General features: G+C 32.6%; 1 protein-coding gene across 4 annotated transcripts in view; it reads right to left on the bottom strand.

Annotated features, from left to right (window-relative positions):
- Nucleotides 1-26476, bottom strand: part of Dgkb (diacylglycerol kinase, beta 90kDa) — a 543021-nt gene that overhangs the window by 327517 nt on the left and 189028 nt on the right. For all 4 annotated transcript variants that reach the window (XM_013024005.1, XM_013024002.1, XM_013024003.1 and 1 more), the window contains 3 exons: nt 11921-12006; nt 7997-8086; nt 6407-6567 (listed from right to left, as the gene is read on the bottom strand). In XM_013024005.1, the coding sequence (XP_012879459.1) occupies nt 6407-6567; nt 7997-8086; nt 11921-12006 (337 nt within the window). The remainder of the gene's footprint in view (nt 1-6406; nt 6568-7996; nt 8087-11920; nt 12007-26476) is intronic.

The raw sequence follows: 26476 nt of genomic DNA, 5'->3' as shown, positions 1-26476 counted from the left end.
TTTTCTGATTGTTTATTGGAGATAAGAGTTTCATGAAGAACTCTTACCACTCAACAGTGAAAAGATGAATAAAACAATTAGAATGAGTGAAGGAGCTGAATAGGCTCATCTTCAGTACACATTATACTTAAAAAAGGGACTGGGAAGGTGGCTCAGTGGTAGAGCGCTTGTCTTGCATGCCTGAGGCCCTGGGTTCGATTCCTCAGCACCACATAAGCAAAAAAGAAAAAAAAAGCCGGAAGTGGCGCTGTGGCTCAAGTGGTAGAGCACTAGCCTTGAGCTGAAGAGCTGAGGGACAGCGCCCAGGCCCAGAGTTCAGGTCCCACGAATGGACCAAAACAAAACAAACAAAGCAACAACAACAACAAGAAGAGTTTCATTGACTTTCCTGCCCGGGCTGGCATTGAACTGTGATCCTCAGATCTTAGCCTCCTGTGAAGCTAGGATTACAGGCATGAGCCACTGGCGCCCAGCTAACTAATTTCTTTAAAAAAAAATATTGTTATTATAAAGGTGATGTACAAAGGGGTTACAGTTCCATAAGTCAGGTAAAGAGTACATTTCTTTTTGAACAATGTAGATCCTTCCCTTGCTCTCTCTCAGTTTTGTAACTAATTTCTTTATCGGTTGAAGATTTTTCTGTGTTCCTCAGGCAAGTTTCTTCTCTTGCAAGATGACAGCAATTTACTCTTCCAAATTTTTCTGTTTTTGGTTTCCATTTGTATTTTATCCTATTTACTATGTATTTCACATGAGTGTGAAATACATAGAAATGCATATTTATTTTCATTCAAGTGAAATGCAGATCTTTCTTGTAACATCCTCTCCTTTTTTACCAATGTTCTGTGCATTCAGCATCTAGCAGATTGTTTACTTCTGAATGTATGAAGTTTGGTGAGCTTAGCTTTAATCAGTTCTATTTCTTTTCATAGCATCTCATTTTAGTTTATGCAATTTGGTATATTTGGCACATGGTAAAAAATGGACACTGTTAAAGGATCAGTAACGTCAAAAAAATATATAAAGATATATTTTTTTACCCAATTGCTATTTATCAGAATAACTACAAATCAATCCTATTAGAATATGTAGTACCAATAAGCCAACTATTAAATTAATTTGGGGAACATTGTTCTTTTAGTAATATCAAATCTTTTCCAACAAATATACAAGATTCATTTTTATTAGCCAGGCTTTAACTTATAACTCTGTATATAGTTTGGTTTATCTTATATAAACTGTTATTTTTATAAATAGTAAAACTTGGTATTTTATAGTTTTGCTTATGTTGTTAACTAAATTTTACTCATATTAACATAGTAAATTGTAATATTGAGAAAATTTATAGTTTTTAAAAATGTATGCATCCAGTATTCATCACTTCAAAGTGCATTATGAGTAGGATTTTTAGCAGATACATGTTTCATCATTAGCTCAGTTTTCTAAAAGTGCTGACTGGAAGAATGATAAGAATTTTTTTTTTTTACCTTGTTTGAGGGTCTTATTTGGGATTCTTCCAGTATGCCTCAGTTAATCAAATACTAACTATGGCTTTGTAGAAAGCTAGTAACTTTCACATTTCTTCCAATTAACTTTTAACTATAAAACTTGAGAACTCTTGTTTTTATTTATATAAATGCAATTGTGATCATTTAGATCCATTTGGACTTTTATAAAATTATTCCTTTATTGGTCAATAAAAGTGATTTTTTTCCTTTTCCTTTGTGCTTGTTTTTATTGTTATATTCAAGAAATTGTGGTCAAATAAATTATTTACAATGTTTGCACACTTCTAATTATGAAAAGTTTTAAAATACATTTTCTGAAATATTGGTTTATATTTTTAGTTTACTTCCTTTATCATTTTCAGTGTTTTATTATCTATTGTTTTATTTATTTGCTCTAATCAAATTTCAAAGTTATTATTTTCATAGGTATTCCTACAAAAATTTCCAAATGTTTTTATTATTAGAACTATTATCTTTCTCACTGTTTCTCTCTGTCTGTCTCTCTCTCTATATATAAAAATAAATATATAAAAATATATATAACTACCACATTCTATACATATCTGTAGTTAGGTATACTTACTATTTTTACATATTTAAGATTAAAACCTCTAGAGCACATATGATTATCTGTATTAATAGTATTATGATTTTTACTATATGGAGATAATTATTATTTAATCTTCATTACACAATCATTATAACCATTTATTTTAATAAAATTTTTTCTTAGCTTATGTCTAGATTCTTAGAATAACTATTAAGATTCTTTTTTATGTTCTCTCTACAAAATGAAAAGTTAGAAAATTTCCCTTGAAGTTTCACAGTATTTAAGAATAGCATGAGTAGCTTTTCTCTGTAGTTTGCCAGTTTCCTTTTAATTTCATCTTGCATCCAAGAATTATCCAGGAATCTGTTCTAAAATTTCAAATGTTAGAATTTTTACATCAGCTTTTAAAGTATTTCCCCTGATAAAATTATAGTGATAATTTTACCTTTATGATTACTACTTTAGAAACTGTCATCTTATGGCCACCTGTGTGATTTCTCAATAAACATTTTATGAATATTCCAGAAAATATAAACATTTCCTAACAAATCTAATCTTTCCAGAAAACATAAATGGTTCCTAATGAATTTAATCTTTAAATGTTAATCGCTTCAAAACTTCCACACAAGAGGCTTTATTTACTTGGTGAACTCCTTGCTGAAGGACAAAGAGACCAGAGTCCAAGATGCCAGTGGAAGTGTACTGTGTTTTTACCACCGAGGACCCTTCAGCCACCTCATCTCTTAGTTACTCAGTACAAGGCTCCCAGGCTTCATTTAGTCAATAAAGAGAAGTCATTGTTCTAATGTTCTTAGCTATTAGGCTCAGGGCTCCAAGAGCCTACTAGCTGCCAGCTTCTCTGGTCTGCATTGCCATTTGACTCAGGAATCGAGTCAGGATGACTGAATAAAGTTTATGCTAATTTCTTCTCATCTCAATGGCCTCTAAAAATTCACTTCAGAAAGCCCAAAGGTATTTGTGGAAAAGTGAATTGGTGTGTTTCCTAGCACTTTAGCTAACACCACTTCCAGTGTACTGGTGAGTTTGTTTCTTTGGCTTAGTTGTTTTGATTAGACCATCTTCTACTATGTTGGATGGTAGAAGTGAGAAATAGCTTTTCTTTATTTCTGATCTGAGAAGAAAAGCTTTCAGTTCTCCACATTAAGTATGATACAAATTGTAGACTGCTCATGGATGTCTTTGACTATGTTGAGGTCATTCCTTTATATTTCCGAATTATTGAGACCACTGTGTCTACACATGAGGAGATTATATAATTTTGTACCCTTTATTCTGTAATTGTAAATGCCACATTAATGAATTGTCATATGTAGAGCAATCCTTGAGTTACATGAATAATTCCCAATTGGTTACAGTATATAATCCTTCTATGTGCTGATGCATTTGAAATGCTAACAATTTATTCAATTCCTTTTACATTCAGGTTTATTAGGAATATTGGCTAATAGTTTTCTTTTGTAGTGTTGTCTTTGGCTGGCTGCCATTTTGTGTGTGTGCCTGTCCTCTTCCAATTTGTAAAAGACTTTGAGGATTGGTATTCTTTAAATGTTTGCCAGAGTTCACTAATGAATCTAGCATTCCTATGAGTGTGTGTGTGTGTGTGTGTGTGTGTTGTGGTTTGCTTTTTGTTTTGTTCTTTGTTACATAGTTATCTGTATTAATCCAATCTCCATATTAATTATATATACATAAATTCACTCTGTCCATGATCTAGCCCTGGTAGATCGATATATCTAACAATTTATCTGTATCTTCCAGATTCCCCAATATATTCATGCACAATTAGTTGAAATAGACATATATATATACAGAATATATGTATATAAATTATTTATGTATCAATATGTATACATGTATACATACAAACGTTTCTTGCTCAAAGCTAGCACTCTACAATGAGCCACAGCTCTACTCCAGGCTTTTCTCTTTTATTGATGGTTATTTGGATATAAAGTCTCATGAACTTTGCTGCCAAGACTGCCTTTGAACTGTGATGTTCAGATCTCAGCTTCCTGAATAGTTAGGGTTATAAGCCACTGGCACCTGGCTCTAACTTTAAGTTTTGTTAATGATGTAACCTGCTTCTGTACTTTATTCCTATAACTGTAGGATATTGATAAATGGATCACTATTTGCTTCAGAAACAATAATCAATTATGAAGATAAACGTAATGTCATGTATGAACTTGTTGGTGATGCAGTAGATAGAAAAATTTCTTCTTGAGGAGTCTGACATAGTCCATAGTTGTTGACCAAGTACAAAATCTGAATAAAAGGTGCTGGACAGCAGTTGTGGGAATTAATTGTGACAACCTCACTTTCTGCTGGCAAATCTTCTCAACTCATTATCATGTAAGCTTACTGCATACACAGACTACTGTCATGCTCATTGCTGATACTTAAAAACAAAGGAGAGACGGACTCAGCATATGGTCTATCACCTTGACAAAGGAAATCTAAGAAATAAGTATCAACATAAAATAATATTTAGAAAGACTAAAAAGCAGCTAAAGCACTGGCCTACTCACACCACAAGGAGGAAATCCCCCAAAGAAATCACCAATTGCATAATCACAGCATCAGAAATAACATTGTGCAGAATGCTAATCCACAGTTACTAAGCTATATCATGTACAATTAAAAATAATAACCAAAAGAATAGAACAGGGGTTGTCCAATTAATAAAATGCAATTAAAGTCTAGGACAGGCCTCAAATATTGGACTTAACAAACACTTGAAAATAGCCAATGTAAACATGTTTGAAAACTGAAAGAATGAATACATGTTTAAAAATAGAAGAAAAGATAGCAGCAAGGAATTCTTGTACAAAAATATCAACTGAATATGTAGATGTCATGTAAAAGAACTAAATTTAAATTGTGGAGTTAAAATACATAATAATAATGAATGTAAGAAAAATCCCAAATAATAAACAAAAATCAGAAAAGAATATAAAGGCTCCTAAGTTGTTGAATGGACAAAGCATACAATAGAATACTACTGAACAACAAAAAGAAAAATAATAGTCATACAGTTAATATGAGTAGGTTTCTAAAATATTATGGTGAGATCCCAAATGAAAAGTTTATGATTTCTATAAAATGTCCAACAGAAAAATATTAGGGGCAGAAAAAATTGTTATTTCCTCTAGCTGGAAAATAAACCAGAATAAACTATAAATGGACACTGGGGTACTTGTTTAGATGATAAAAATTCTAAATTTGAAAATTTTAACTAAATCATTAAGAAGAGTATTTAAAATGAATGAGTTCATTTGTAAGCTTGTGAGTTAGCGTAAGTTGCACATTAATGAAATAGCTGAAATTTCAGTATTTCATACAAATATGAAGAGGTGGCTTTCTCAGGATAAAGGTTTTTTACATTTTTTGCAAGTAATCATAATACCCACTATAGATTAATATTGTTTTATATTTATAAGTCTTGCATTCTACTCAACCCTAAATGTACATCCATATAATTTTGTCACTTTGTGAGTCAGAAAATAAGAAACAACATGGTACAAGTAAATCTATAGACACTCAGATTAAATAATTTGTCCAAGGACAGACACTGAAATAGCTTGACTACTAAATTCATAAACTCAACCAATGTGTTTATAGTCTAGTTGTATGTGTTTGTAGTTATGTTTGTTTTATATACAGGTACGTATGGGTATATTTGGGTATATGTGGGTATAAGCAACATAGATTAAATGGGGTGTAATGCTATAGCTAATAGAGTTCACCTTCATAACAATCAGCTAAGTATGTAAACAAATGAAGCAAATGTAAATGATTAATTATTATTAAGAATTAATTTTGGAATATTTCTAAACAGTCAAATAATATATTTATTTTCAATAGTAAATTCTAAACAAATGATTTCCATCATTTGCTATCTGCTTAAGAAGAGCATGAGAATTTTCATAGATTTTTAACAGGTTAAAGTGACTTTTGTAACATAGCCTGACCATAAGATAAATGTGATACAATGCATTCACATTTTCATTAATAAAGTGGAATAGCTTATACTTTAAAACTTGCATGTGTCTTGATAACCACTCTACGGTGCATTTTAGTAACATAAATGGCAAAAGTCATCAACAAAGAGAATAGTATCTTTCCTTTAATCTATGAAAAATTTATCCATTGTGCATACTTGAGCTGAAATACATTCTACAGCTTTATTTTTGCTCATTAGAAGAGGTGTTTTGTGGACTTGCATACATTAAATAACTTTAATTTGTAAATCTTCATAGTGAAAGAGTTTTCATAGAGTGATTATCTAGGACAAGTTAACAAAATAAGATTTGGTGGAAAATCTTACCACTCCAATGGAAAAGTAATTGTTGATGATACTGTAAGGCACTGGGTCTCCCTTCTCATCTTTGTCATTAGGAATTACTTCAAACTTCCACCTGTCCAGCATAATTTCTGTGCTAATTTCAATGTCTCTCAGGATCTTCATGAGATTCTCTCCTTCATAACCTTATGAAAAAAACAAATCATCTTGAAACAAAAGCTAACTAGGAAACAAATGTATTTGTATACATTTAAGTGTGTTTATTTGTATATAGTACTGTAAACCTAAATAATGCATTTAAAGGTAACTCTGACACATAAAGAACTCACTATAATCTTAATAACTTCATACCAAGATTTTATTCTTAGCTTTTCTATGTTAAGACATATTTCTCTTTTGAGGTATAAATTTACAGTATAATTATTTGCTTAATAGGAATTTCTATTGAATACTTATATACACTGTAAACCCATATACAGTAAACCCATAGACACGTGTAAACCCATATACACCACTGTAAACCCATAAACAGCAATTTACCAGCTATTCCTGGAAGAATAGTTCTCAAATTTTATTGTAAACCAGTTATTTGAGAGTTCATTTCAAATGATTCTCTGCTCCAGTCCTACTCCCTGCTCGGGTCCCAACTTTGGGGATTTCCATTCAGCATATTTAGGGTAGGGTCAGACCAGTCTGTGTTTAATAAGCTCCCCAAGGATTCTGATTCACACGTAATAGACTCTTTCAATGTTCTCTCAGTGAATTTGGATGTTAAAATTTTTAACATTCAGCTCTGGCTTCTTTTGTAGTCTCTGGTAGTGTTAACTCATCTTCAGTATGTACAAATATTGGCTCCTTAAAATATTTCAAGACATCATTTTGAAATTTTCTCTTTGCATATGCTGCTCTAGCTACACTATTTCAGTTATAGTTCCCTAACTTTATTTTAAAACTCTCACTCTTTCTCAGTCTTTGAACTTAATGTTTCCTTGGTTTATGAAATCTACACCCAGTTTCATATGTCATTTCTTCATTAGGCTTATCTTTGTTTAAGGCCTTTTCTTCTATCAATATAGGCTTTGTTTTACTTCTTAATAGAAAATCTTACATTCACATGTATTCCATATGCACTAGATTTTAATGTCCTCTTATTTTCCTCCTCTTTTCTCTGTATGTGAAATTCAGAACACACTGGTCAAATAGGTTGCCCAGCAATGTTACTTATTATCCAATGCTGTATTACCATTCTTAGCAAGGCATTTGTTAGACTTTTAATTTCCCCCCTTTTTGTGATTTTATTGCAGATCTCATAATTTAAAAATCTGAACATTTCCTCTGAGTTCATCCCTGTTTATCTCATCTTCTAGGCAAGAAAGCAAAAATAAAATATTCAAAAACGTATCCTCCCAAAGTTAAGGCTATAATTAGTGTAGGATTAAAGCCTAACCACCAATCTGACACCTTGTACAGAATTTGTTCCTCTCAAAGTATTACTCATATTCAAATGTGTACACTATATGTATACAATATGTATCATGTTTTCCAATATCAGACAGCAATTGTCAAGCTGTTGTCTACTGTATCTCTGTTTTGTGAGTTGTGGAGTTGTTTTACCTCCTCCCCATCGCAGGCATCTTGCTAGGTCATTGCCTGTCCCCAGAGGCAGAATAGCAACTGGAGGATGCTTGACTACATTGGCCTTTTCTGTGGAAATGAAAGAATTATAATTAAATATAGTTTGAGCCCAGAAAGAACAACAACAATAAAACCCATAACCTAATATTAAACGAAACAATCCCACTAGGCACTTACACAAGAGATAAGATTTGATTTTCAAACATATAGTTACAAATGATCACCTTTTTATATATCATGATAATAAAATACAAATAAACAGTACTATTCACAAAATAAGAGTTTTCAAAGCTCATGCATGAGAAAAACGTTTAAATATCTAAACGTAGCTAAAATTGTACTCTGTGTGTGTGTGTGTGTGTGTGTCTGTGTGTGTGTCTGTGTGTCTGTGTAGCTATGTGCAGCTCCATTAAAATCCTCAGGTAGGCAAGTCCACATACCCTAGAAATAAGGTTGTGATCAGAGTATAAGTCCTTTTGCAGTACCAACTATAGCTATATAATAGCATCTTTGAATGGCTCATAACAACAGTGTCATTTTATGTCAGGGCAGAGGAATACCCTACTAATGTTAGATATACTGAGAACAGACAATTTAGTTTCTATGAGATTAGCTGTTACATCACATAAGTACTTTGAGCTGAAACTGGTGTAAATCTGTGCCACTGAAACTTCAAATATTACTGAGCTATTTTATGTTTGACTGAACCTTCTTTATTTAATGTTTATTGTAAAGGTGATGTACAGAGGGGTTACAGTTACATAACTCGGGTATTGAGTGCATTTCTTTTTGAACAGGCACCCTCTCCTTCATTTTCTCCCAGTTTTTCTCTCTCAACTTCCCTTCCCATCAAGTTATATACTTCATTTCCAACATAGTGTCTAGGGAGTATTACTGCAGAATTAAATCCCTTTTGTTCCACTATTTCTATGCTTCTTCTTTCCATTCTGACTGGGGTGAGGTGGAATCTCAATGTTGTTTTAATTTGTTTCTTTTATGACCAGAAATTTTGAACATTTCTTCATGTGTCTATTGGCCATTCTTATTTCCTCTTCGAAGAAATATCTCTTTAAGTCTTTATAGCCCACTTCTTAATGAGGTGGTTATTTCTTTGAGGATTTGTTTTGGGGGATTTATTTGTTTGAGCTCTAAGTATATTTTGGATATGAGGCTCTTGTTCGTTGTATGGGTAGTGAAGATCTGCTTCCAATCTGTTTATCTTGCTAGCTATATACTTTGCCATGCATGCAGAAGCTCTGCAGTTTAATGCAATCCCATTTATCCAACTTTTCTTTGATTTTTTGTGCTCTGGGTCTGTATTGAGAAAGTTTTGATATATATGCAGTGGAGTTCTACACTTCTATCAGAAAGAATGACACCACCTCATTCATAAGGAAATGGAAAGACTTGGGAAAAAATCTTAAGACCCAAAGAAACATAGGCTCCATGTTTTCCCTCATTTTAATAATTAGTATATATCTAGGATAGTCCTAGCAGAGAATCATAATAGCTCTATAGCTATGTATATATACATATATTCACATATATGTATATGTACAGCTATGTATATATACATATATTCACATATATGTATATATACATGCCATATGACCTTATAAAATAGATACTAATCAAAATGAAACAAGAGGGGATTTTTTCCCCCTTAGTGTACTGTATGTAGTTATTTCCTTTTTCTTTCTTTCATTTTTCCTTTGGTTTATTCTCTGTTATCACTGTTTTTGACTTCGGTACCCTTTGTATCATATATAAGTTTATCTGATTTGTGAAGGGGAAGGGGAATCACAGCAATCGAGAGACAAAGGACAAAGGATGCAACAATGATGTTCCCAAGACACTATGTTGGAAATGATCTTTACAACTTGAGGGGAGAGAGAGAATCTGGGAAAGGAATCGTGGGAGAAAACAAGGGAGAGGGTAACAATGATCCATAAGAATTGTACTCATTTCCTTACTTATGTAACTGTAGCCCTTCCATATATACCATTTCAATAAAAAATAAAAATAAAAAAATAAAAACATATGAAATTTTGGGGAAAAAATATGCTTAGAGATGAACATCACTGTATCTATACCTGTATCTCTCTCTACCTATCTCTCTTTCTCTCTCTTTCTCTTTTTGTTTTTATAACTCTCCAACTTGTCATTCACTGCATGGATGCGTATAAGAGGGACTGTAAGTTTGGGATATTACATCACAATAGACTTCTGAGGGACAAATGAAGGAGAAACTCTTACTATTGTCATTATAATATATTCACAAATCAGGGGACAATTTCATTAACTTGGTAACTTGTCTAATTATCAAGTTGTAGTGTTTTTTTAATAGCTAGGATGAATAAATACTGTTTATGTCTCTTCTTGAAATGCCAAAATCAGAATCTCATTGATTATTTTATTTTAATCTTCCATTAGTAGATTAAAATAGACGCTTAGCAAAAGTTTGCTGATAACCTGTATTCGGTTTTAAATGGTCTTGTTTTGAAAGTAGATAGGGACTCTAGGCTGGGACACACAAAGGCCAGATATTTTTAGTATGAACATTTTTCACTATATAAAAATAAATATTTTGATGTACATTTATTTTGATGCAGAAAATAAAGAGAAATTTGTTTAATATTGTATAGAGAGCACAACACTTCTTTTGAATCAGTCCTTATTGTGACAGTGTCTATTTCTAAAGACTTATCAATTCAGCAAATATTTGGCTTGGATTTGGATTCTCATAAATGGTAATTCATGATCTGTTTTTCTATCTAGTGATCAGTTCTGAACACACAAGTAAGTTTTCAGAATTAACAAGTTCTTCTTGTGTGACACGCTTAACTTTAAATTATTATGCTGATCATCTCAAACTGTTTTAACTAGAAGGACAACATAGAATAAAGTCTATATTTTAACCCTGTTTGTTTGCAACTACAAGACTTTGCTTCAATTACTTACTTTCTTCAAGATAATGGGAATAGTTTTACTGTAACAGGTTTAGTACAGCCTATGTAATATAATGGTAAAGAATATAGAAGGTGATTTATAATTATCTGATAATATACAAGTAACTTAGCTATGATGATGATGATGATGATGATAACAATGATGGATAATGATGCTTCATACTCAAATTTGTTTTATTTAAATTTTTGTCAGTGGTGGGGCTTGAACTCTGGACCTGGAAGCTGTCCCTGAGCTCTTCAGCTCAAGGCTAGGCTCTATCACTTGAGCCACAGCGCCACTTCCAGTTTTCTGGTGGTAATCTGGGACTTTTCTGCCTGGGCTGCCTTTGAACCACGATCCTCAGATCTCAACCTCCTGAGTAGCTAGAATTACAGGCATGAGCCACCGGTGCCCAGCCCTCAAATAATTTAATGTATCTATTTGTCACAGACTTTATTAAAAGGGCTAATGTCCCTTTTCCTCTCTGTCCAGGGTGAAGACACAATTAGACCTATTCTATTCCTGATGTAAAGATAACTCTAAAGAGTTAGTAAATGCTAATGGAAGAAGCAAAATTCCAACAGTAAAATTCTAATAGAGAAATGGACTGGAAAAGAAGTATTGATTTAGTGAAATTTCTAAATTATTATGTCAGATAAAATTCTGACTTAAAGAAGAATAAATTGTGCAACCTTCCAGATGGCTAAGTATATCATTGCAATTGAAGATGTTGATGCTGCTAAATATAGATAGATAGATCATAGATAGATAGGATAGATAGAGAGATAGAGAGATAGAGAGATAAAGAGATAGATAGATAGATAGATAGATAGATAGATAGATAGATAGATAGATAGATAGATAATAAATAAAAAGAAACAGACAGGCAGGTAATATGGTAGAATTCAGTGTGACAGTCTTCACTAAGCCATATTAAGTGTATGTCTTCATTACCTATGCAATCCAAAATCCAGCCCACAGTTCCATCGCCACCACATGCTAGCACTCTGAAGTCAGGAACATCTCGGAAAAAGTTTAACCTGAAAAAATAAGTATGTTGTGGCACATGATTGATATTTAAAAATTAAGACTTGTTCAATTTTTTCTTTTTAGACTTATCATGAAATATTTTAAGAAAATGCAGATTTGTTGACATTCAAGTGTATTTTAAGTATATAATTCTGATGGTATTCTTTACAATATTATATTAATATAAATTCAAGCTTCTATGATGAATATTTTTCCTTTTATAAATGCACAGATTTTTTAAAGATCATAAATAATAATAATTTTCATTAAGCAATTCTCCCAAATATGATTTAGACTCACATAATGCAAAAAGACATATTCTTTTTCTGTTTCACCAGTACTGGAGAAATTGATCAAGCCGCAATTGAGGCTTTATCTAATCATTTCAACATTTCCTTCAGATTTCCATTCTGCACAGAAGAGACAGACTTCATCTTATCCTTTGACCTGGTCAACAGTGTTTACCACCCAGGAACACTCAAGCTTAATTGTTGGGTCAGCTGTATTAAATACTCACCACTCCTGCTGATACCACATGCAGGGTGCCAATTAAGGCAACCCACCTTGGGAAAAATCACAAAGGCAGGTGATACTGCCAGTTATGCCCTCACTCATGCCGATTTTATTGCAGGAAAAGAATTGGAACAGAATGGAAACTGTTGCCCCATTCCTGCTTTGCTCCAGAAATAACCACAAGTAATAATACAATATGTAACCAACTAAGTGAACTGACATTTGTAAAACGTTATTACTGCACACATATTTTTACATGAATCTGCTATACGCATGTGATCTTATTCTTGCTTGAAGTGTTTCGAAGATTATGTACTGTCACATAGCATGTGCATATGGTATAAGTCAAACCATGCTGCGTCAGGATTGTTAAATGTCACATGATGATTTATAATGAGTACATGTATTCCAACATGAATAAATCATTTTCTTTCGTAGACTTTTAACCTACTTCTGGAGTGTTACTATTACAAAAAATAAAAACACCACAGTTAATATTTGAAGCACACATGTGGAATATGTGTTTGAAGGCTACTCTAGAAGAAAATGTTCTGCTATATCACTATATCTTCCTGAGTGCCTCTAACTGTGGAATATATTTCCAAATACTGGCAACCCCCAAAGAGTATATTTGAAAGAGTATATTTGAAGTATGTCATTTCTTAGATGATGAGTGAAAACATAACCTTGCTATTTTATGTCATATCTCATTTTTCTATTATTTAGTACTGGATTGTGCATGCTGATAGATTTCCTGGACTTCTTGAAGGTTTGGCCCTCTTTTCAATCGATTTGACTATTAATGTTATTTTAAAATGCAAAGCATATGAAGTTAAATTAAACCCACCATCTCAGATAATATCTATAGATATTTAGAAGATGAAACCTCCATGTATTTTCTTATGTATTTGTTGTGAATATTTACCCTGGCATAGGTAACTTTCAAATATTTTCTTCAGATCTCTTAATACTTTGTTTGCTTATGTTATACATACGATAATAAGTGCCTACATATATTACCTTCTCTGAGAAGGAGAATGCTTCCAGACACTGACATCTACCTCTGAACCTTGTCCTATAATGCAGTGCAAGTTAAGCACTATTGTAAATATTGTGTTGATATGTAGCTATAATCAAGATACTGTTGTTTGTTTTACCCACACAGCATTGATACTAAGAACCATCAGTTTTGTATCCAAAATTCTTTTCATGTGTGTTTTTATTTACTTCTACCCTTCTATGAAATACTACTTATGTGAAGCTTTCTTAAATCTATAGCAATGGGTATTTGCACTGGTTAGTTCAACATTCTTGTAAACATATATTCATGCTTTCAAGTGCTAATGAGCAGTGATTACTATCAGAGTAAAATGCAGTAACATATACAATAACACCACTATAATTATAACGATGCCACCAATATTACAATACCAATGTATTTCTCAAAGTAGATGTACCCATATACAGTAGACTTATTCCATTGAATCCAATCTCCCTAACACTTGTGTTTTAAATCATCTTTACATTTTTTCATGAATATTTTTCCCCTTGACTTTGATATTTATTGCTCAGTATCAATTCCTTCTCTTTTCTATGTACTATTCTTGGTAAAAAAAAATTCATTCTGATTCAGAACATTTTTTATTTATAATTTTTCAAATATCTTTTAGAATTTAAATTTTTCTCTCCTTCTTTTGAATATAAAAGATTTTGGTTTCATTGTGTTTAAATAATTTAAACTTTTGATGAATGATTAATACTTTTTACCAGTCCCATGCCAAAAAATGTTTCTTACTTGGAGGTCAGAAATAATTTCTGCATTCTTGTAATGTTTCAATTTTTTAACATATATTTTGGTGATAACATAGACATCTCTTTGCCTGCCTGCCTGCTTGACTTCCTCCCGTTCTTCTTCCTTCCCTTCCTTCCTCCTTCATTCCTTCCTTCCTATTTTCTTCTCTTCCTTCATCTCTTCCTTTCTTCCTTCTCTCCTTCCTTTTTCTTATTCTATATATTCTGCCCTCTCTTTTCCCTTTGTAGTACTGTACCAAACAGTTTTCTTCCTAATAATTGTTATATCTCTTTTCTTATATTGAATTATTTGTTGTAGCAAAGTTAATTCTAAATTTATTTTATAAAAATAGAATTTAAAAAATCTGCTACTGTTTTATTAATAGATATGTTAGTCTATATAAAAAGACCAAACTCAGAATTAGTACATTGTTCCTGCAAGTCTGTGTTTCATTAGGCATAAGGACTCTTAGGCATTATGCTTCCATGGTCTTTTATGTATATTTTAAAGCCAACATATGATAATACACAAAAAATAAAAATAAGATCAAATAATGCTAATTGAACTGTCATTGGGTTAAGCATTGATTTTGAGACAAATAACATCTATACATCAAGTTTCCTTATCCACAAATAATTATTCTTTTAGCTTTCTTCAATAAAGTTTCTAAATTTCTGTTTATAAATATGGTATATGATTTGTTGTGTATTATTTTGCACTTTTGTAGACATGATTATTTAAAATTATGTCTATGAATATTAATAATAAAATTTTGTTGCTAGTGTTGGCTATTGTATTTTGATTCTATGAACAGTCTATTGCCTATATTGTGTCTAAAGGATTGCTTCATTTTATATGTGCAGTTATAGTTTATGCTAATAAGAAATGGTATTAGGAATCTCTAAAATTATATAATCACATTTTTTTCTGTTTACCTGGAGAGAATTCCAGTATATTGCTGCATACAAGTGTACATAGAGTTTCAAACCCTGATCCTTAGATTTCAGCTTCTTGATTAGTTAGGATTTTAGGCACGAGCCACCAACTTTTTTTTCTATTCCCATTATAGTATTTTATCATGAATAAATTTTATATATAAATTTAGTTTCATAATTCAAAAGTATTTACATATTTATAAATCAATTCTTAAAATAAATATAAAACAATCCTTATATTACTTTCTTGCACCAAATTTAGTCACTGTTACTAAGGTTGAAGAGAATTTCATTATAGTTTTTAACATTTTCTTAGAATGTTGGTATAGGAAATAATATTTTTATATCACTTCTAATTTATATCAACATTATATTGCTTCAAGAAAGAAGTTGCTGTGTGTACTACCTTTTACTTTGCTTTTTAAAATGATTGTTCTAGTTTCTTTAAAACTGATAGCATATAAATAAAAAAATCATTCACTTTCTGGTGAGTCTCTTTTTATTAGAGAGGACTTACATAATTGCTCAAACTCCGTTAATGATCATTGAAAAAGGTAATGCTTTTCAACTCTTCCTAAGTTAGGTATTACCAGTGTATCTATTTTGCTCCATTTCAAACGAATGTACACTGTAGTTTCTGGAAGCTTTTGAAGCATGCCAGCAATGGATGCATTTACCATAGAGCTGGTGGTTTCTGCTGAAAGCCTATCCATCCATGTGACTCACCATTGTTCTTCTACTCCATGATGCTGTCTCATCAGTTATTCATTCTTGTTTTCTTTTAAAATTGTCAGCATTGGTTCTCCAGCAGCATCCTACCCCCAAACATAAACCCCACGTGACTGTCAGAGCAGCTTACTCTATCATTGATTGCTAAATGGATGGAAAAAGTGACCTCACATTACCTCAATCTCTTAATCCACTCAATCCATGCAGTTTTCGCTAGGGATTCATTCATTCTTTATTTCATTCACTCATTGAATAGTAAGCTGGGAAATATAATGAAATCATGCTGAATCTCAGTTTGCTTATCTTTAAAATGGAATTAATATCACCTGCTTTGGAAGACTATTTACATTCATATAAACAAAATGCTTTGGTGGTGTATTATTGGTGTTATTAATGTATGTGTTGTAGATCAGGAAATGGTTTTGTATTTTTTCAACTTTCTCATCCCCAGTATTTTGGCTGAATGGTTACAGAGAGAGTTTTGTAAAAATCAAAGCATGACTGTACAGCAAGAACAGGTTTGGCTACAATTATAAAAAATGGTCATTAGATAGTGGAGAAAAGAGCCTACTACCTAACTTGGACTGAAAGTCCAGCTCTGATCAAACACATCCAAGACATTTGGGAGAATCCCAATGCACAGTTCTCCATGGCATAGACATAACCAAGGAAGGCTGCACGGACCTGCAGCTGGTCATCACTGGGAAGGAAGAAGCAAGGAGAGAATACAGGCAGCAACCTGTATTGAAAGCACTTACCAATTTCAAGGGTTCTTTTGAAAAGTTAACACGTATAAACATTTTGCAATGAAAAAAACTATGATTTGCTCCAAAAATATATTTGTGCTGATCAATGGTTAATATAAAATTATTATAAACTTCTAATAATTATGAAGGAGATGAATGATGATTGAGTTGTTTTCAATGGTAGTCGTAACACCCATGGTTCTCCTGGAACCTATAATTATGTTGGAAAGGGAAACTAGGCCAGTTGTTCCAGGTCAGATGTTCAAGGGGCCCTGGGATAGCAGTCCAGAAAATGTGAGTTATCCATGGTGAATTTCTGAGTTCACCTGTAAGCACTGCTCCTAGAGGGAATAAGTGTGTGTGTGTGTGTGTGTGTGTGTGTGTGTGTTGTACACTTAAAAATTGTTCTAGAATACAGTTCAGCATTTTCGTTCTCCCCAATTAAAAGAAGTAGATGGTGAGGCTGTGATGCTCAACACCACTTGAAACACAACCAGTTCATTTCAACTAGGACACAAAAGCCTAAAGTAAGTGTTGAGATAAAAAGTAATCCAATGAACCAGTAATTTTTCATTCGTGTATTATAACAGTATGCTTTTCAAGCATATCAAAAGTATGTTAAGGTAGAATATTATAGTATTATAGTATTGGCTCATTTTGGAAGTTTATAACCAAATTTCTTTGCAAGTATGTTTTGTGATTGTGGTCTTAAATTTAGCTGTGAAAAGTATGACCTTGCCATATCTATATGAAAGTTACATATTGGTCAGAATCAGATGTGAGAACATAAGTGATATGCGTGTCTATTAAACATTGCATATCCTGTACAGTCTATGTTAAAAACTGACCCCCAAAAGACATGAATATGGAATTCATAAATAATTTAGTATATCAATGCATAGTGGCTGCTCATTTTTACCAAATATATTTGCATTATTCATATTGAAGAAGCACAAGTTTGGAGGTTCTAAACTGACTTTTTCATATATCATCAACTCTCTTCTTGTGTTGAAAAGAAAAAGTCTGCTTCAAGAGCTTGCATTAAGAATTCTGATTTAAGCATTTAAAGGCAAAAACAAGCATACTTATTACTCGTTATTCTGCTCAATTCATATTCATCTTTGCATGTACACACATACATATTATTCTGAAACTTACAAGATTAAATGGCTTCACAATTGCCTCACTAAATTCAGGAAGTAATTTCTGGTCTGTGATGTAGCTATTGTTTTAAAGTCTCTCTCTCTCTCTCTCTCATATATATGTATATGTATATATATGTATATATATATATACAAGAAAAACTATTCATAATAACATCTTCCTTAGAATTTTTTTAGGAGGACTTGCTAGCTTTTTTACCTAGATAGATCCCAAGTGACAATGTTCTCAGTCCTTATCTCCTGAGCAGTTTGGTTTACAGGTATGTTGCCACCACATGTATCACATGTATATTACTATTGCATAATCTTTGAAAAAAACTATGCATAAAATATTTTGTCCCCTAAAGTATAAGCTATCATTTATATCGCAGGGAAGAGGTAGGTTACTTAATCTCTCTCTCCTCTCTCTCTCTCTCTCTCTCTCTCTCCCCCTCCCTTTTTTCCATCTTGGTAAGATTAGTTTCAAAGTAAGAATTCACCAATTTAATGTTATTCCCACACCGTTTTCTCCAGCTAATTATAAAGATGCTTTCTTATTTTATAATTTCCATACTTTAACAGTACATTAAAATATTTAGATAAACTAGAAAATACATGTTTCAATAAACATGGCTCATCTTTAGAAATGTTGCATGGAAGAGAAAGTTACAGTATTTGTGTGTTACATCCCATGCGAATTAGTGGAATAATTATTTTTAAAAATTGAACTCATGGGGTTGGGAAGGTGGCTCAGTGGTAGAGCGCTTGTTTTGTATGCATGAGGCCCTGGGTTCGATTCCTCAGCACCACATAAGCAAAAAGAAAAAAGCCAGAAGTGGCGCTGTGTCTCAAGTGGTAGAGTGCTAGCCTTGAGCTGAAGAGTGGAGGGACAGAGCCCAGGACCAGAGTTCAGGCCCCACAACCAAACCCCCCCCACAAAAAAAAATTGAACTCATTTTTATGGCTCCCATATCTTAATACTGAACTATTTTCCAAGTATTAGAGAAAATAGTCTAGAAACAATTGATAATTGAAACATCTATTTCAGTAACTCTGAAAGCTCTAAAAACATTGTTTATGCATTCGTGTATTTTCGAAGGAGTGACAGTGACAGAAAAGGAAAGCACAGGCAGCAAATGTGAGATACTCACTCCTGGAAAACTATGGTGCCAAATCAGTGAATAAGAAGTTAGAAACAAGAAGTCAGTAAATGTTTGAATCTAGTCTAAAGATGTTTCCTTTGACTACTGTACATAATTCTTGGTAAATTAATGTTAAAAGAAACATGAAATTTCTTTCTAGTGATTTTGAGGGAATTAAAAAAAGTAATATTTGATTAAATATTTTCACTAATGTATAGAAACTAATTCCATAATTAAAACATTTTGAAAAGATCTTTTGTTAAAAATATATTTTTCTAGTATAAATATTTAAAGATGAAATACCTGATATGACAGATAGAAATTAATGTTTAAGAACCAAGTACCTGATGTTAAATATTAAAGGAGGCCTTAGGTTTGTACTGAATTTTTATAGTAGCCTTCTACTAATCGGGCCAAACCAAAACAAATTCTTGACCTAAGTATTTGTAGGCAAACTGAACTTTGTAATGAATTAGTTTACAAAAAATAGGAGACTCACGTTATCCAATCAGGGCCCAGATTACCTGAGCCAAACTGATATGGAAGTCTCCTTGATTTAAATTCAATAGGAAAGTAACCTTGAAAAGAATAGTCCTCATTCCCCTCATTTTGTCTTCTTTTTTCCAGCCCTCTTCTGCCTAGAAAGACAACCTCATCTACTCAGATCATTGGAGCACTTACTCTCTACAAGAACAAAGAATTGTTTAACTATGGGATAATGAATAAAAGCCACTTGGATTTAAAAATTCATTGTAATTTTGTGCTTTTTTATATTTAACAATATAAACCAACTTTTATTTTTGGCCATTATCTGCCTTATAAAGGAGCAAGGTAAATGAAGCCAGTATTCACTTATTGTATTCAGTAATATAAATGTACAGTGAAGTTCATGGTCATGCTGCATAAATCTCCCTCCCTAAAAGTACTCATGAATATTTATATGTTACATGTTTACTAATGTAGGGGTATATATTTAGAAATATAATTTAAAGAGTGAGTTACAGGATAAACATACAAGTAGAACTGATTGATAATTTCTAAGTGACTGAGATTGACATGAAACATAAAGCAAGAAGTTCCAAGTAAAACTGAAATTGCATATAATTTTTCATCTTCTAGAGATAATTCCTTTTTACTGTTTCTGGTATGAAAATATAGTGATATAGCTATGGACCAAAGATAGCTACTTAATATTAAAACATAAAATATAGCACTCCTAAAATATAGCACTCATGGAATAATGTTGTTCAGGTTGGTTTTCTACTTAAACTCATGCTGTGATTCTAATTTTTTCTATTATTGATAATTAGGTAATATTTTATTGTGTACACACCTCAGATAATTCCACTGAATTAACTTAGAATGTGATATAAGGAGGTAATTTTGAAAGAAAACAATTTTATAGTTCTAAAAAGAAAAAAGTTACTTTGTTAAGATCCACTGGGGAAAAAAATAACTAAAAATTGGCATATATAGGTTTAATTAGGAAATATATTCACTATCTTTAGCAAACTGATTTTATAAATGATGTAGCACGCACACCGTTTCTCTTATTTAAGATTCGTTTATGAATTAAACTCATGATGTCAGCAACTGATAACAATTCAACTTTTCTTCATCTTTCATCTCACTGAATTAAAGGCAGCCAGGAAAGAAAAATCCACACAATTCAGGTCACTGTGGTATGCTCTTTAAAGGCATTAAATGCAGACTAGATACAAATAGAATTGAACTAAAAATAGGCACATATGAACTGATTACTTAAACTTGTATAAAATTCAGTTAGCTTGTAAATATTGAGACAAGTGTGAGCAAAAATTGAGTAAAGTGTTAGATAAGAAGAAAGGTGAATCAAGGTTCTAGGAAAAAACTAGATGAAATTCTGGAAAACAAAACAGAATAATGGTAACTATAGGGTAAGTAAGAGAAATACTCAATAATTTTTGAGTATGTGTGTATTTGTGTATTAGTGTGTGTGTATCTACAGGCAGCTTAAGAGCACATAATGTTACAATTGGGGTGTGTGTGTATGTGTGTATGTGTGTGTTTGTGTGTCTGTGTTGATCTTGGGGCTTGGATTTAGGGCTTGGGCACTATGTCTTAGCTCTTTTGCTCAAGGCTAGTACTCAACCACTTGAGTTACGGCCCCACTTTGAGCTTTTGCGGAGTTAATTGGAAAGAAACTCAGGGATATTTCTGTCCAGGGTTTGGCTTCAAACTGTGATCCTCAGATCTCAGATCCTCAGATCTCAGACCCCATGGCATGAGCCATGGGAACCTGTTTTGTTTTTAATGGTAGAATGTCAATGTTTCTTTGGCTACAATTATGATTCATGTTTCTGCTACGACCAATTCAAAGCCCACATGGTTCTTACTTTAGCAGAAACCGTGTTCTTCTAAAAGTAAGCTCCACCAAAATCTAAAATCAAATGATAATCACAGAAACAAATAATTGTTTCATTAGCGCTGAATTGTATGTGAGCTTATGACAGCATTTTTCACATAACAACTTCCGAGAATTTTACTGGAGTCAGTGAATTGAATAACTTCAGATCACTGAGAAATGCAGTGATTTTCTCTAGTACTCTTTGCAAAGGTGTTTTTCCTCCATCGTTTTACAGTTATTCTGCCAGTTGTATCAAAATAATGGCAGCGCTTCTTACACATGGAAGAAAACTTAGAGTTGACATTGAAACCTTACTTTAAAACAGGCAAGTAATCCACTTTTCAAAGAGTGTTCAGCAAAGGGACTTTCCATAGTCAACAGGACTGCCTTTGGATGGAGAATGCAGTGTGAATTTGAAAGGAGTTGCTAATATTCACCAGCATGTATCAGTTTGTGAGGTCCACATGGTTACTGCAATCACAAAAGCTGACAGGGAGGATGCCACATACGAAATTTCCTCAACCCTTTAGCATGAGTAGAAATCCAGAACTATTTCATTTGAAAAGATTTTCACTTTTAAGTAGTTTCATTGATAACTTTTATGGTAAAATAAAAAAAAACCTACTGCAAGATACGAAGACTTACAGCTGTAAATTAAGATTTAATGAAAGAAAGTGCCATGGAAAAGTACAAAAAATACGGAGCAGTGTTTTGTGTTCTTACTGGCTTACTTGCCGTCTTTTTTCACACTTACCCTGTGTATGTAAGGATTCAGGCAGATAACACCTGCAGTTACCATCATGAGATATATTATCATCGTGAAGAACCCTGACCATTGCCTTTCTGCATATAAATGAAGAGAACCATTCGAGGGGTGTCTTGTCTGTAGCTTTATAATTACATATGTTGCCAACAGTGCCAAGAATGCACTGAATCACTAATACCAACTTGAAACAAACCAGGTATATGTTGGCTTCATTGAGGACATATTTGTCCTGACTATATTTAGGCCCCTTCATTTGATCCAAGTTACAGGGATTAAACTGGACTTGCTGCCACCAAGAAATACATTCTGTTAATAAGTACAGGGTACTCTGCAATACTATGCTTCATATTTCTGTGTCGTTTTTCAGTCTTGTGGCATATTGGAATCTGGTTCTAAGGTCAAGCCTGGTGTCCTAGAGTAATACCTAGCCTGTAGTTGCACATCTAACCTCTTATTTCCCATAATTACCATTTACACTTCCACCAGGTATAGTTGTGCTTTTTGCCACTATCTGGGGAGGCAATTCATGAGTATTTACTGTATTTTTGTAAATATTTTTGTATTTTTTGTTAGATTAAAAAACCATAATCTAGGGGCTGGGAAGGTGGCTCAGTGGTAGAGCGCTTGCCTTGCATGCCTGAGGCCCTGAGTTCGATTCCTCAGCACCACATAAGCAAAAAGAAATGAACTCTTTACCTGACTTATGAGACTGTAACCCCTCTGTAGATCACCTTTATAATAACAATTAAAAAAAATTTTCTTAAAAAAAAAACCATAATCTGTCATCGTAACAGGGTTTCTATGTGGAAATACCTTGTAAAACTGTTATCATAATACAATGTAATTGTTATTCATATAAGTTTTCTCATATTTATCATATATATTTCCTTTCTTATGTCTTCATAGTTAAATTTTTAGTGGTTAAATGATATTTACTCATGAATATATGTTATTTTAACATGGAAATTACTCTTTTTAAAATGTTCTGGCAATTAGCAATTTCTAGTAGTGATATATAGTCCTTCAGTCTGCAGTTTATTGAACTCTTTTCTTCCTTCTAAATAGTAAAGTTCAGATTTTTCCAACATAACATCATGATGCGTGTGTAAGCATAAGTAGAAGCAACTAAGGGATTTCATACTTCAAAGAGGAGCACATAGACAAGTAGAGAATGAGGTTTTAACTTCCAGCATGTTATAGGCTAAATTGACTTCTAATTTCAACCACTACAGAACCCAATACAGTCAGAACTTGCTGCATCATCTGCACTAGCAACCTTAAAAAGGGGTGAGTTGGGTGATTCATTTTAACATAAGTGCTGTAGCAGATTTTCATAGTTTTTGAATAGTTCAAGCACAGTTGGGTTGAAATCTGATGGACATATTTTAGTCTTTTGAGGATTTTGTTCATCTCTCTGATGTGATTTCATAACAAGAAACATATGTAAAAGTCATAAGCTCTGATTCAAGAGGGATTTTATTTAAATAACAATATGGTGGAAATTTGTTAGATAAATGACATTTTTAAATTAGGAAAGTACCAACATCTGTGAAAGCTGTTACATATCTTCTAAGTTTTACATTCATTTTAATAGAATGTACACCAAGGTTTTATTATTAAAAGACATCTAATATTTGGGATATATGACATTTTAGGTTAGTTAGTAGGTTTTATTTTTAAATTATCTGTGCTTTGTATTTAGTGGAGGTGAGTGAAACTAAATATTTTGATAAAGTAATTTTTTATTTTCAAAAACAATTCAGTATACTTAATCATAATTAATGCTATGGAAACTAAATAATTTTTAAAATATTATTTTTCATTTCATTTCAATAAATACTTGGTATTTTGTACTCAAACTTTAAAAATTATTGGCCAATAAACCATCTGTAGTTTCTTGATACTTGGAGGAGGGAACAAGCAATGAAAGAAGTATACACAAAACTTGATATTAACTTTCCATAAGTTACACTAGCATATGGGATTTTTATGTAAGAGAAATGTGCATATTTATGGTGTGAAGGGAAGAGAGTCTTATCCTTAAAGACCAGAGTGCAATTTATATTGTATGTTGAATCTTTTTCCAACTCACTTATACTTCCAACTAATCTATTCACATATACAATAAGTACCATCAGAAAGGAGACAACAATGTTGCAGACACTAGATCACTTATAATAAAGATAGTGTCAACAGTATTAAAACAATATTATGTCATTTGCAGGGAAATGGATGGATCTAGAACAAATCACATTAAGTGAGGTAAGCCAAGCTCAGAGGGACAAATGGCTCATGTTTCCTCTCATATGCTGAAGCTAGATTAAAACTAGCTCAGGACATGATAAATTAGACAGGATTCTAGGCATTCACACACAGTGAGACCAAAGGACGATACTCTTAGTGGAGGATCCCAAAGAGGTAATGCCTCTGTACCTCCAATTATATAAAATAATATTCATTGAAATTAATTTCAGGAAATGGAAACAAGAGGGTTTTTTTGACTTGTTTGATAGTTTATCTATCTTGGGGGAAGCATAGAAATAGAGAGATAAAGGGTAAACAAATGCAGTAGTGATATTCACTACATATTTTGTTGAAAATAAACCATAAACTGTTGTCATTGATGGGAGGAAAAAAGAGGGAAAAACTGGTAGAGAGCGAAGGAAGGAGTGATGTTGTTCAAAAAGAAATGCACTCAGTACCTGACATATGAAACAGAAATTTCTCTGTATATCACCTATATAATAAAAATGAAATCTAAAACAAATGAGTGTTAGAAAAAGAAAAAACTAAAGATAGGATGATTGAGGAGAATAAAATAATTTTGTGTAATGAAAAGGGAAAATGGGATAAAAAAGAAATGTAAAGAATAACTGAAAGTTTGAGGTGGCAGATAAATATATGTGTGTATATGTACATATGTGTCTATACATACTTATAGGCATATATTTGTCTGTATATTTAAATATGTTTCTTTATATACATATACATGTATATACATATATCATTAATATATATGCATTATATATATGTACTTATATATTTTAATCTATTATAGCACTTTGAAAAATAGTAAACCAGAAATGTTGATAAAGCCAAAATGAATATATTGTAAAGGATATTAGATTAAGACAGATCTGACAACAAAAATATACATGAAGTAGAACATTGCAAAAGAGAAGTTGTATAATGATCCCTTTTCATCCAATCTACAGGAAGTGGTGCTGTACCTCAAAGTGATAGAGTGTTAGCCTTGAGCGAAAAGATCTCAGGGACAGCTCAAGCCCCATGACTGACAAAAAAAGAAAAAATAATAATCCATTGATTCATCAGATCTGTCATCTGAGAAATGGTGTGAGCCCTGGCATGAGAAAGAATCAGAATATTGACATGATATAAACATGAAACTGCAAGTTTAATACAATGCTACTGAAACTAATTTAAAACAATCAAAATACTGGCAATACATCGGTGATAGTATTTAGTGAAGTTTTTAAAATTTCACTAAATTCCGCCGGGCACCAGTGGCTCACGCCTGTAATCCTAGCTACTCAGGAGGCTGAGATCTGAGGATCGTTGGAAAGTCCATGAGACTCCTCTCTCCAATAAACCACCAGAAAAACCGAAAGTGGCACTGTAGCTCTAGTGGTAGAGCGCTAGCCTTGAGCTGAAGAGCTGAGGGTAAGTGCTCAGGCCCAGAGTTCAAGCCCCACGACCAACAAATAAAATAAAAATAGAAAAATAATTCACTAAATTTTGAGAAAATAATTTGGGGAGCTGAGCTTTACAAAATAATCCATCTGAGGAAACAAATAATTGAATGAAGAAGAAATGCCCAAGATAGCAAAATTCTTTAACATACATGTCATTTGATTATATGTGAAGCATAAAAATCAAGGGGAAACAGTGGATTGAAATTTTGAATTTAAAAATAGGGATACAGGTTGACCCATTGCAACAATAAGATGTACAAGACTAAGCTATGTCTAAAAACAAACTTTACAATTTGGGTGGGGAGGAGGATGTAGTTGTAGAGATGGGAGGGGGAAAAAGGAGGAGGCAGCAATGCTTGATAAGAAATGTATTCAATACCTTGTTCATGTGAATGCAATCCCTTTGTACAGTATTCTCACAATAAAAAATTTATTTAAAAAAATAAAATAAAATATAAAAAAACTAGTTTGTAGGCAAGGTTTTTCTACAAATTAAAAAACACTGAGAAATAGACCAGTATAGAAAAGGCAGGAAAACACTGATATGTTGATATGGATTTTTAAAAAATGAAGAAATATGAACCTAAAATAGAACAAACGTGAATAAAAACATCTGC

This window comes from Dipodomys ordii, unplaced genomic scaffold (genome assembly GCF_000151885.1).
Source record: "Dipodomys ordii isolate 6190 unplaced genomic scaffold, Dord_2.0 Scaffold72, whole genome shotgun sequence".
Classification (NCBI taxonomy): domain Eukaryota; kingdom Metazoa; phylum Chordata; class Mammalia; order Rodentia; family Heteromyidae; genus Dipodomys; species Dipodomys ordii.
This window is presented reverse-complemented; position numbering and strand designations above follow the sequence as displayed.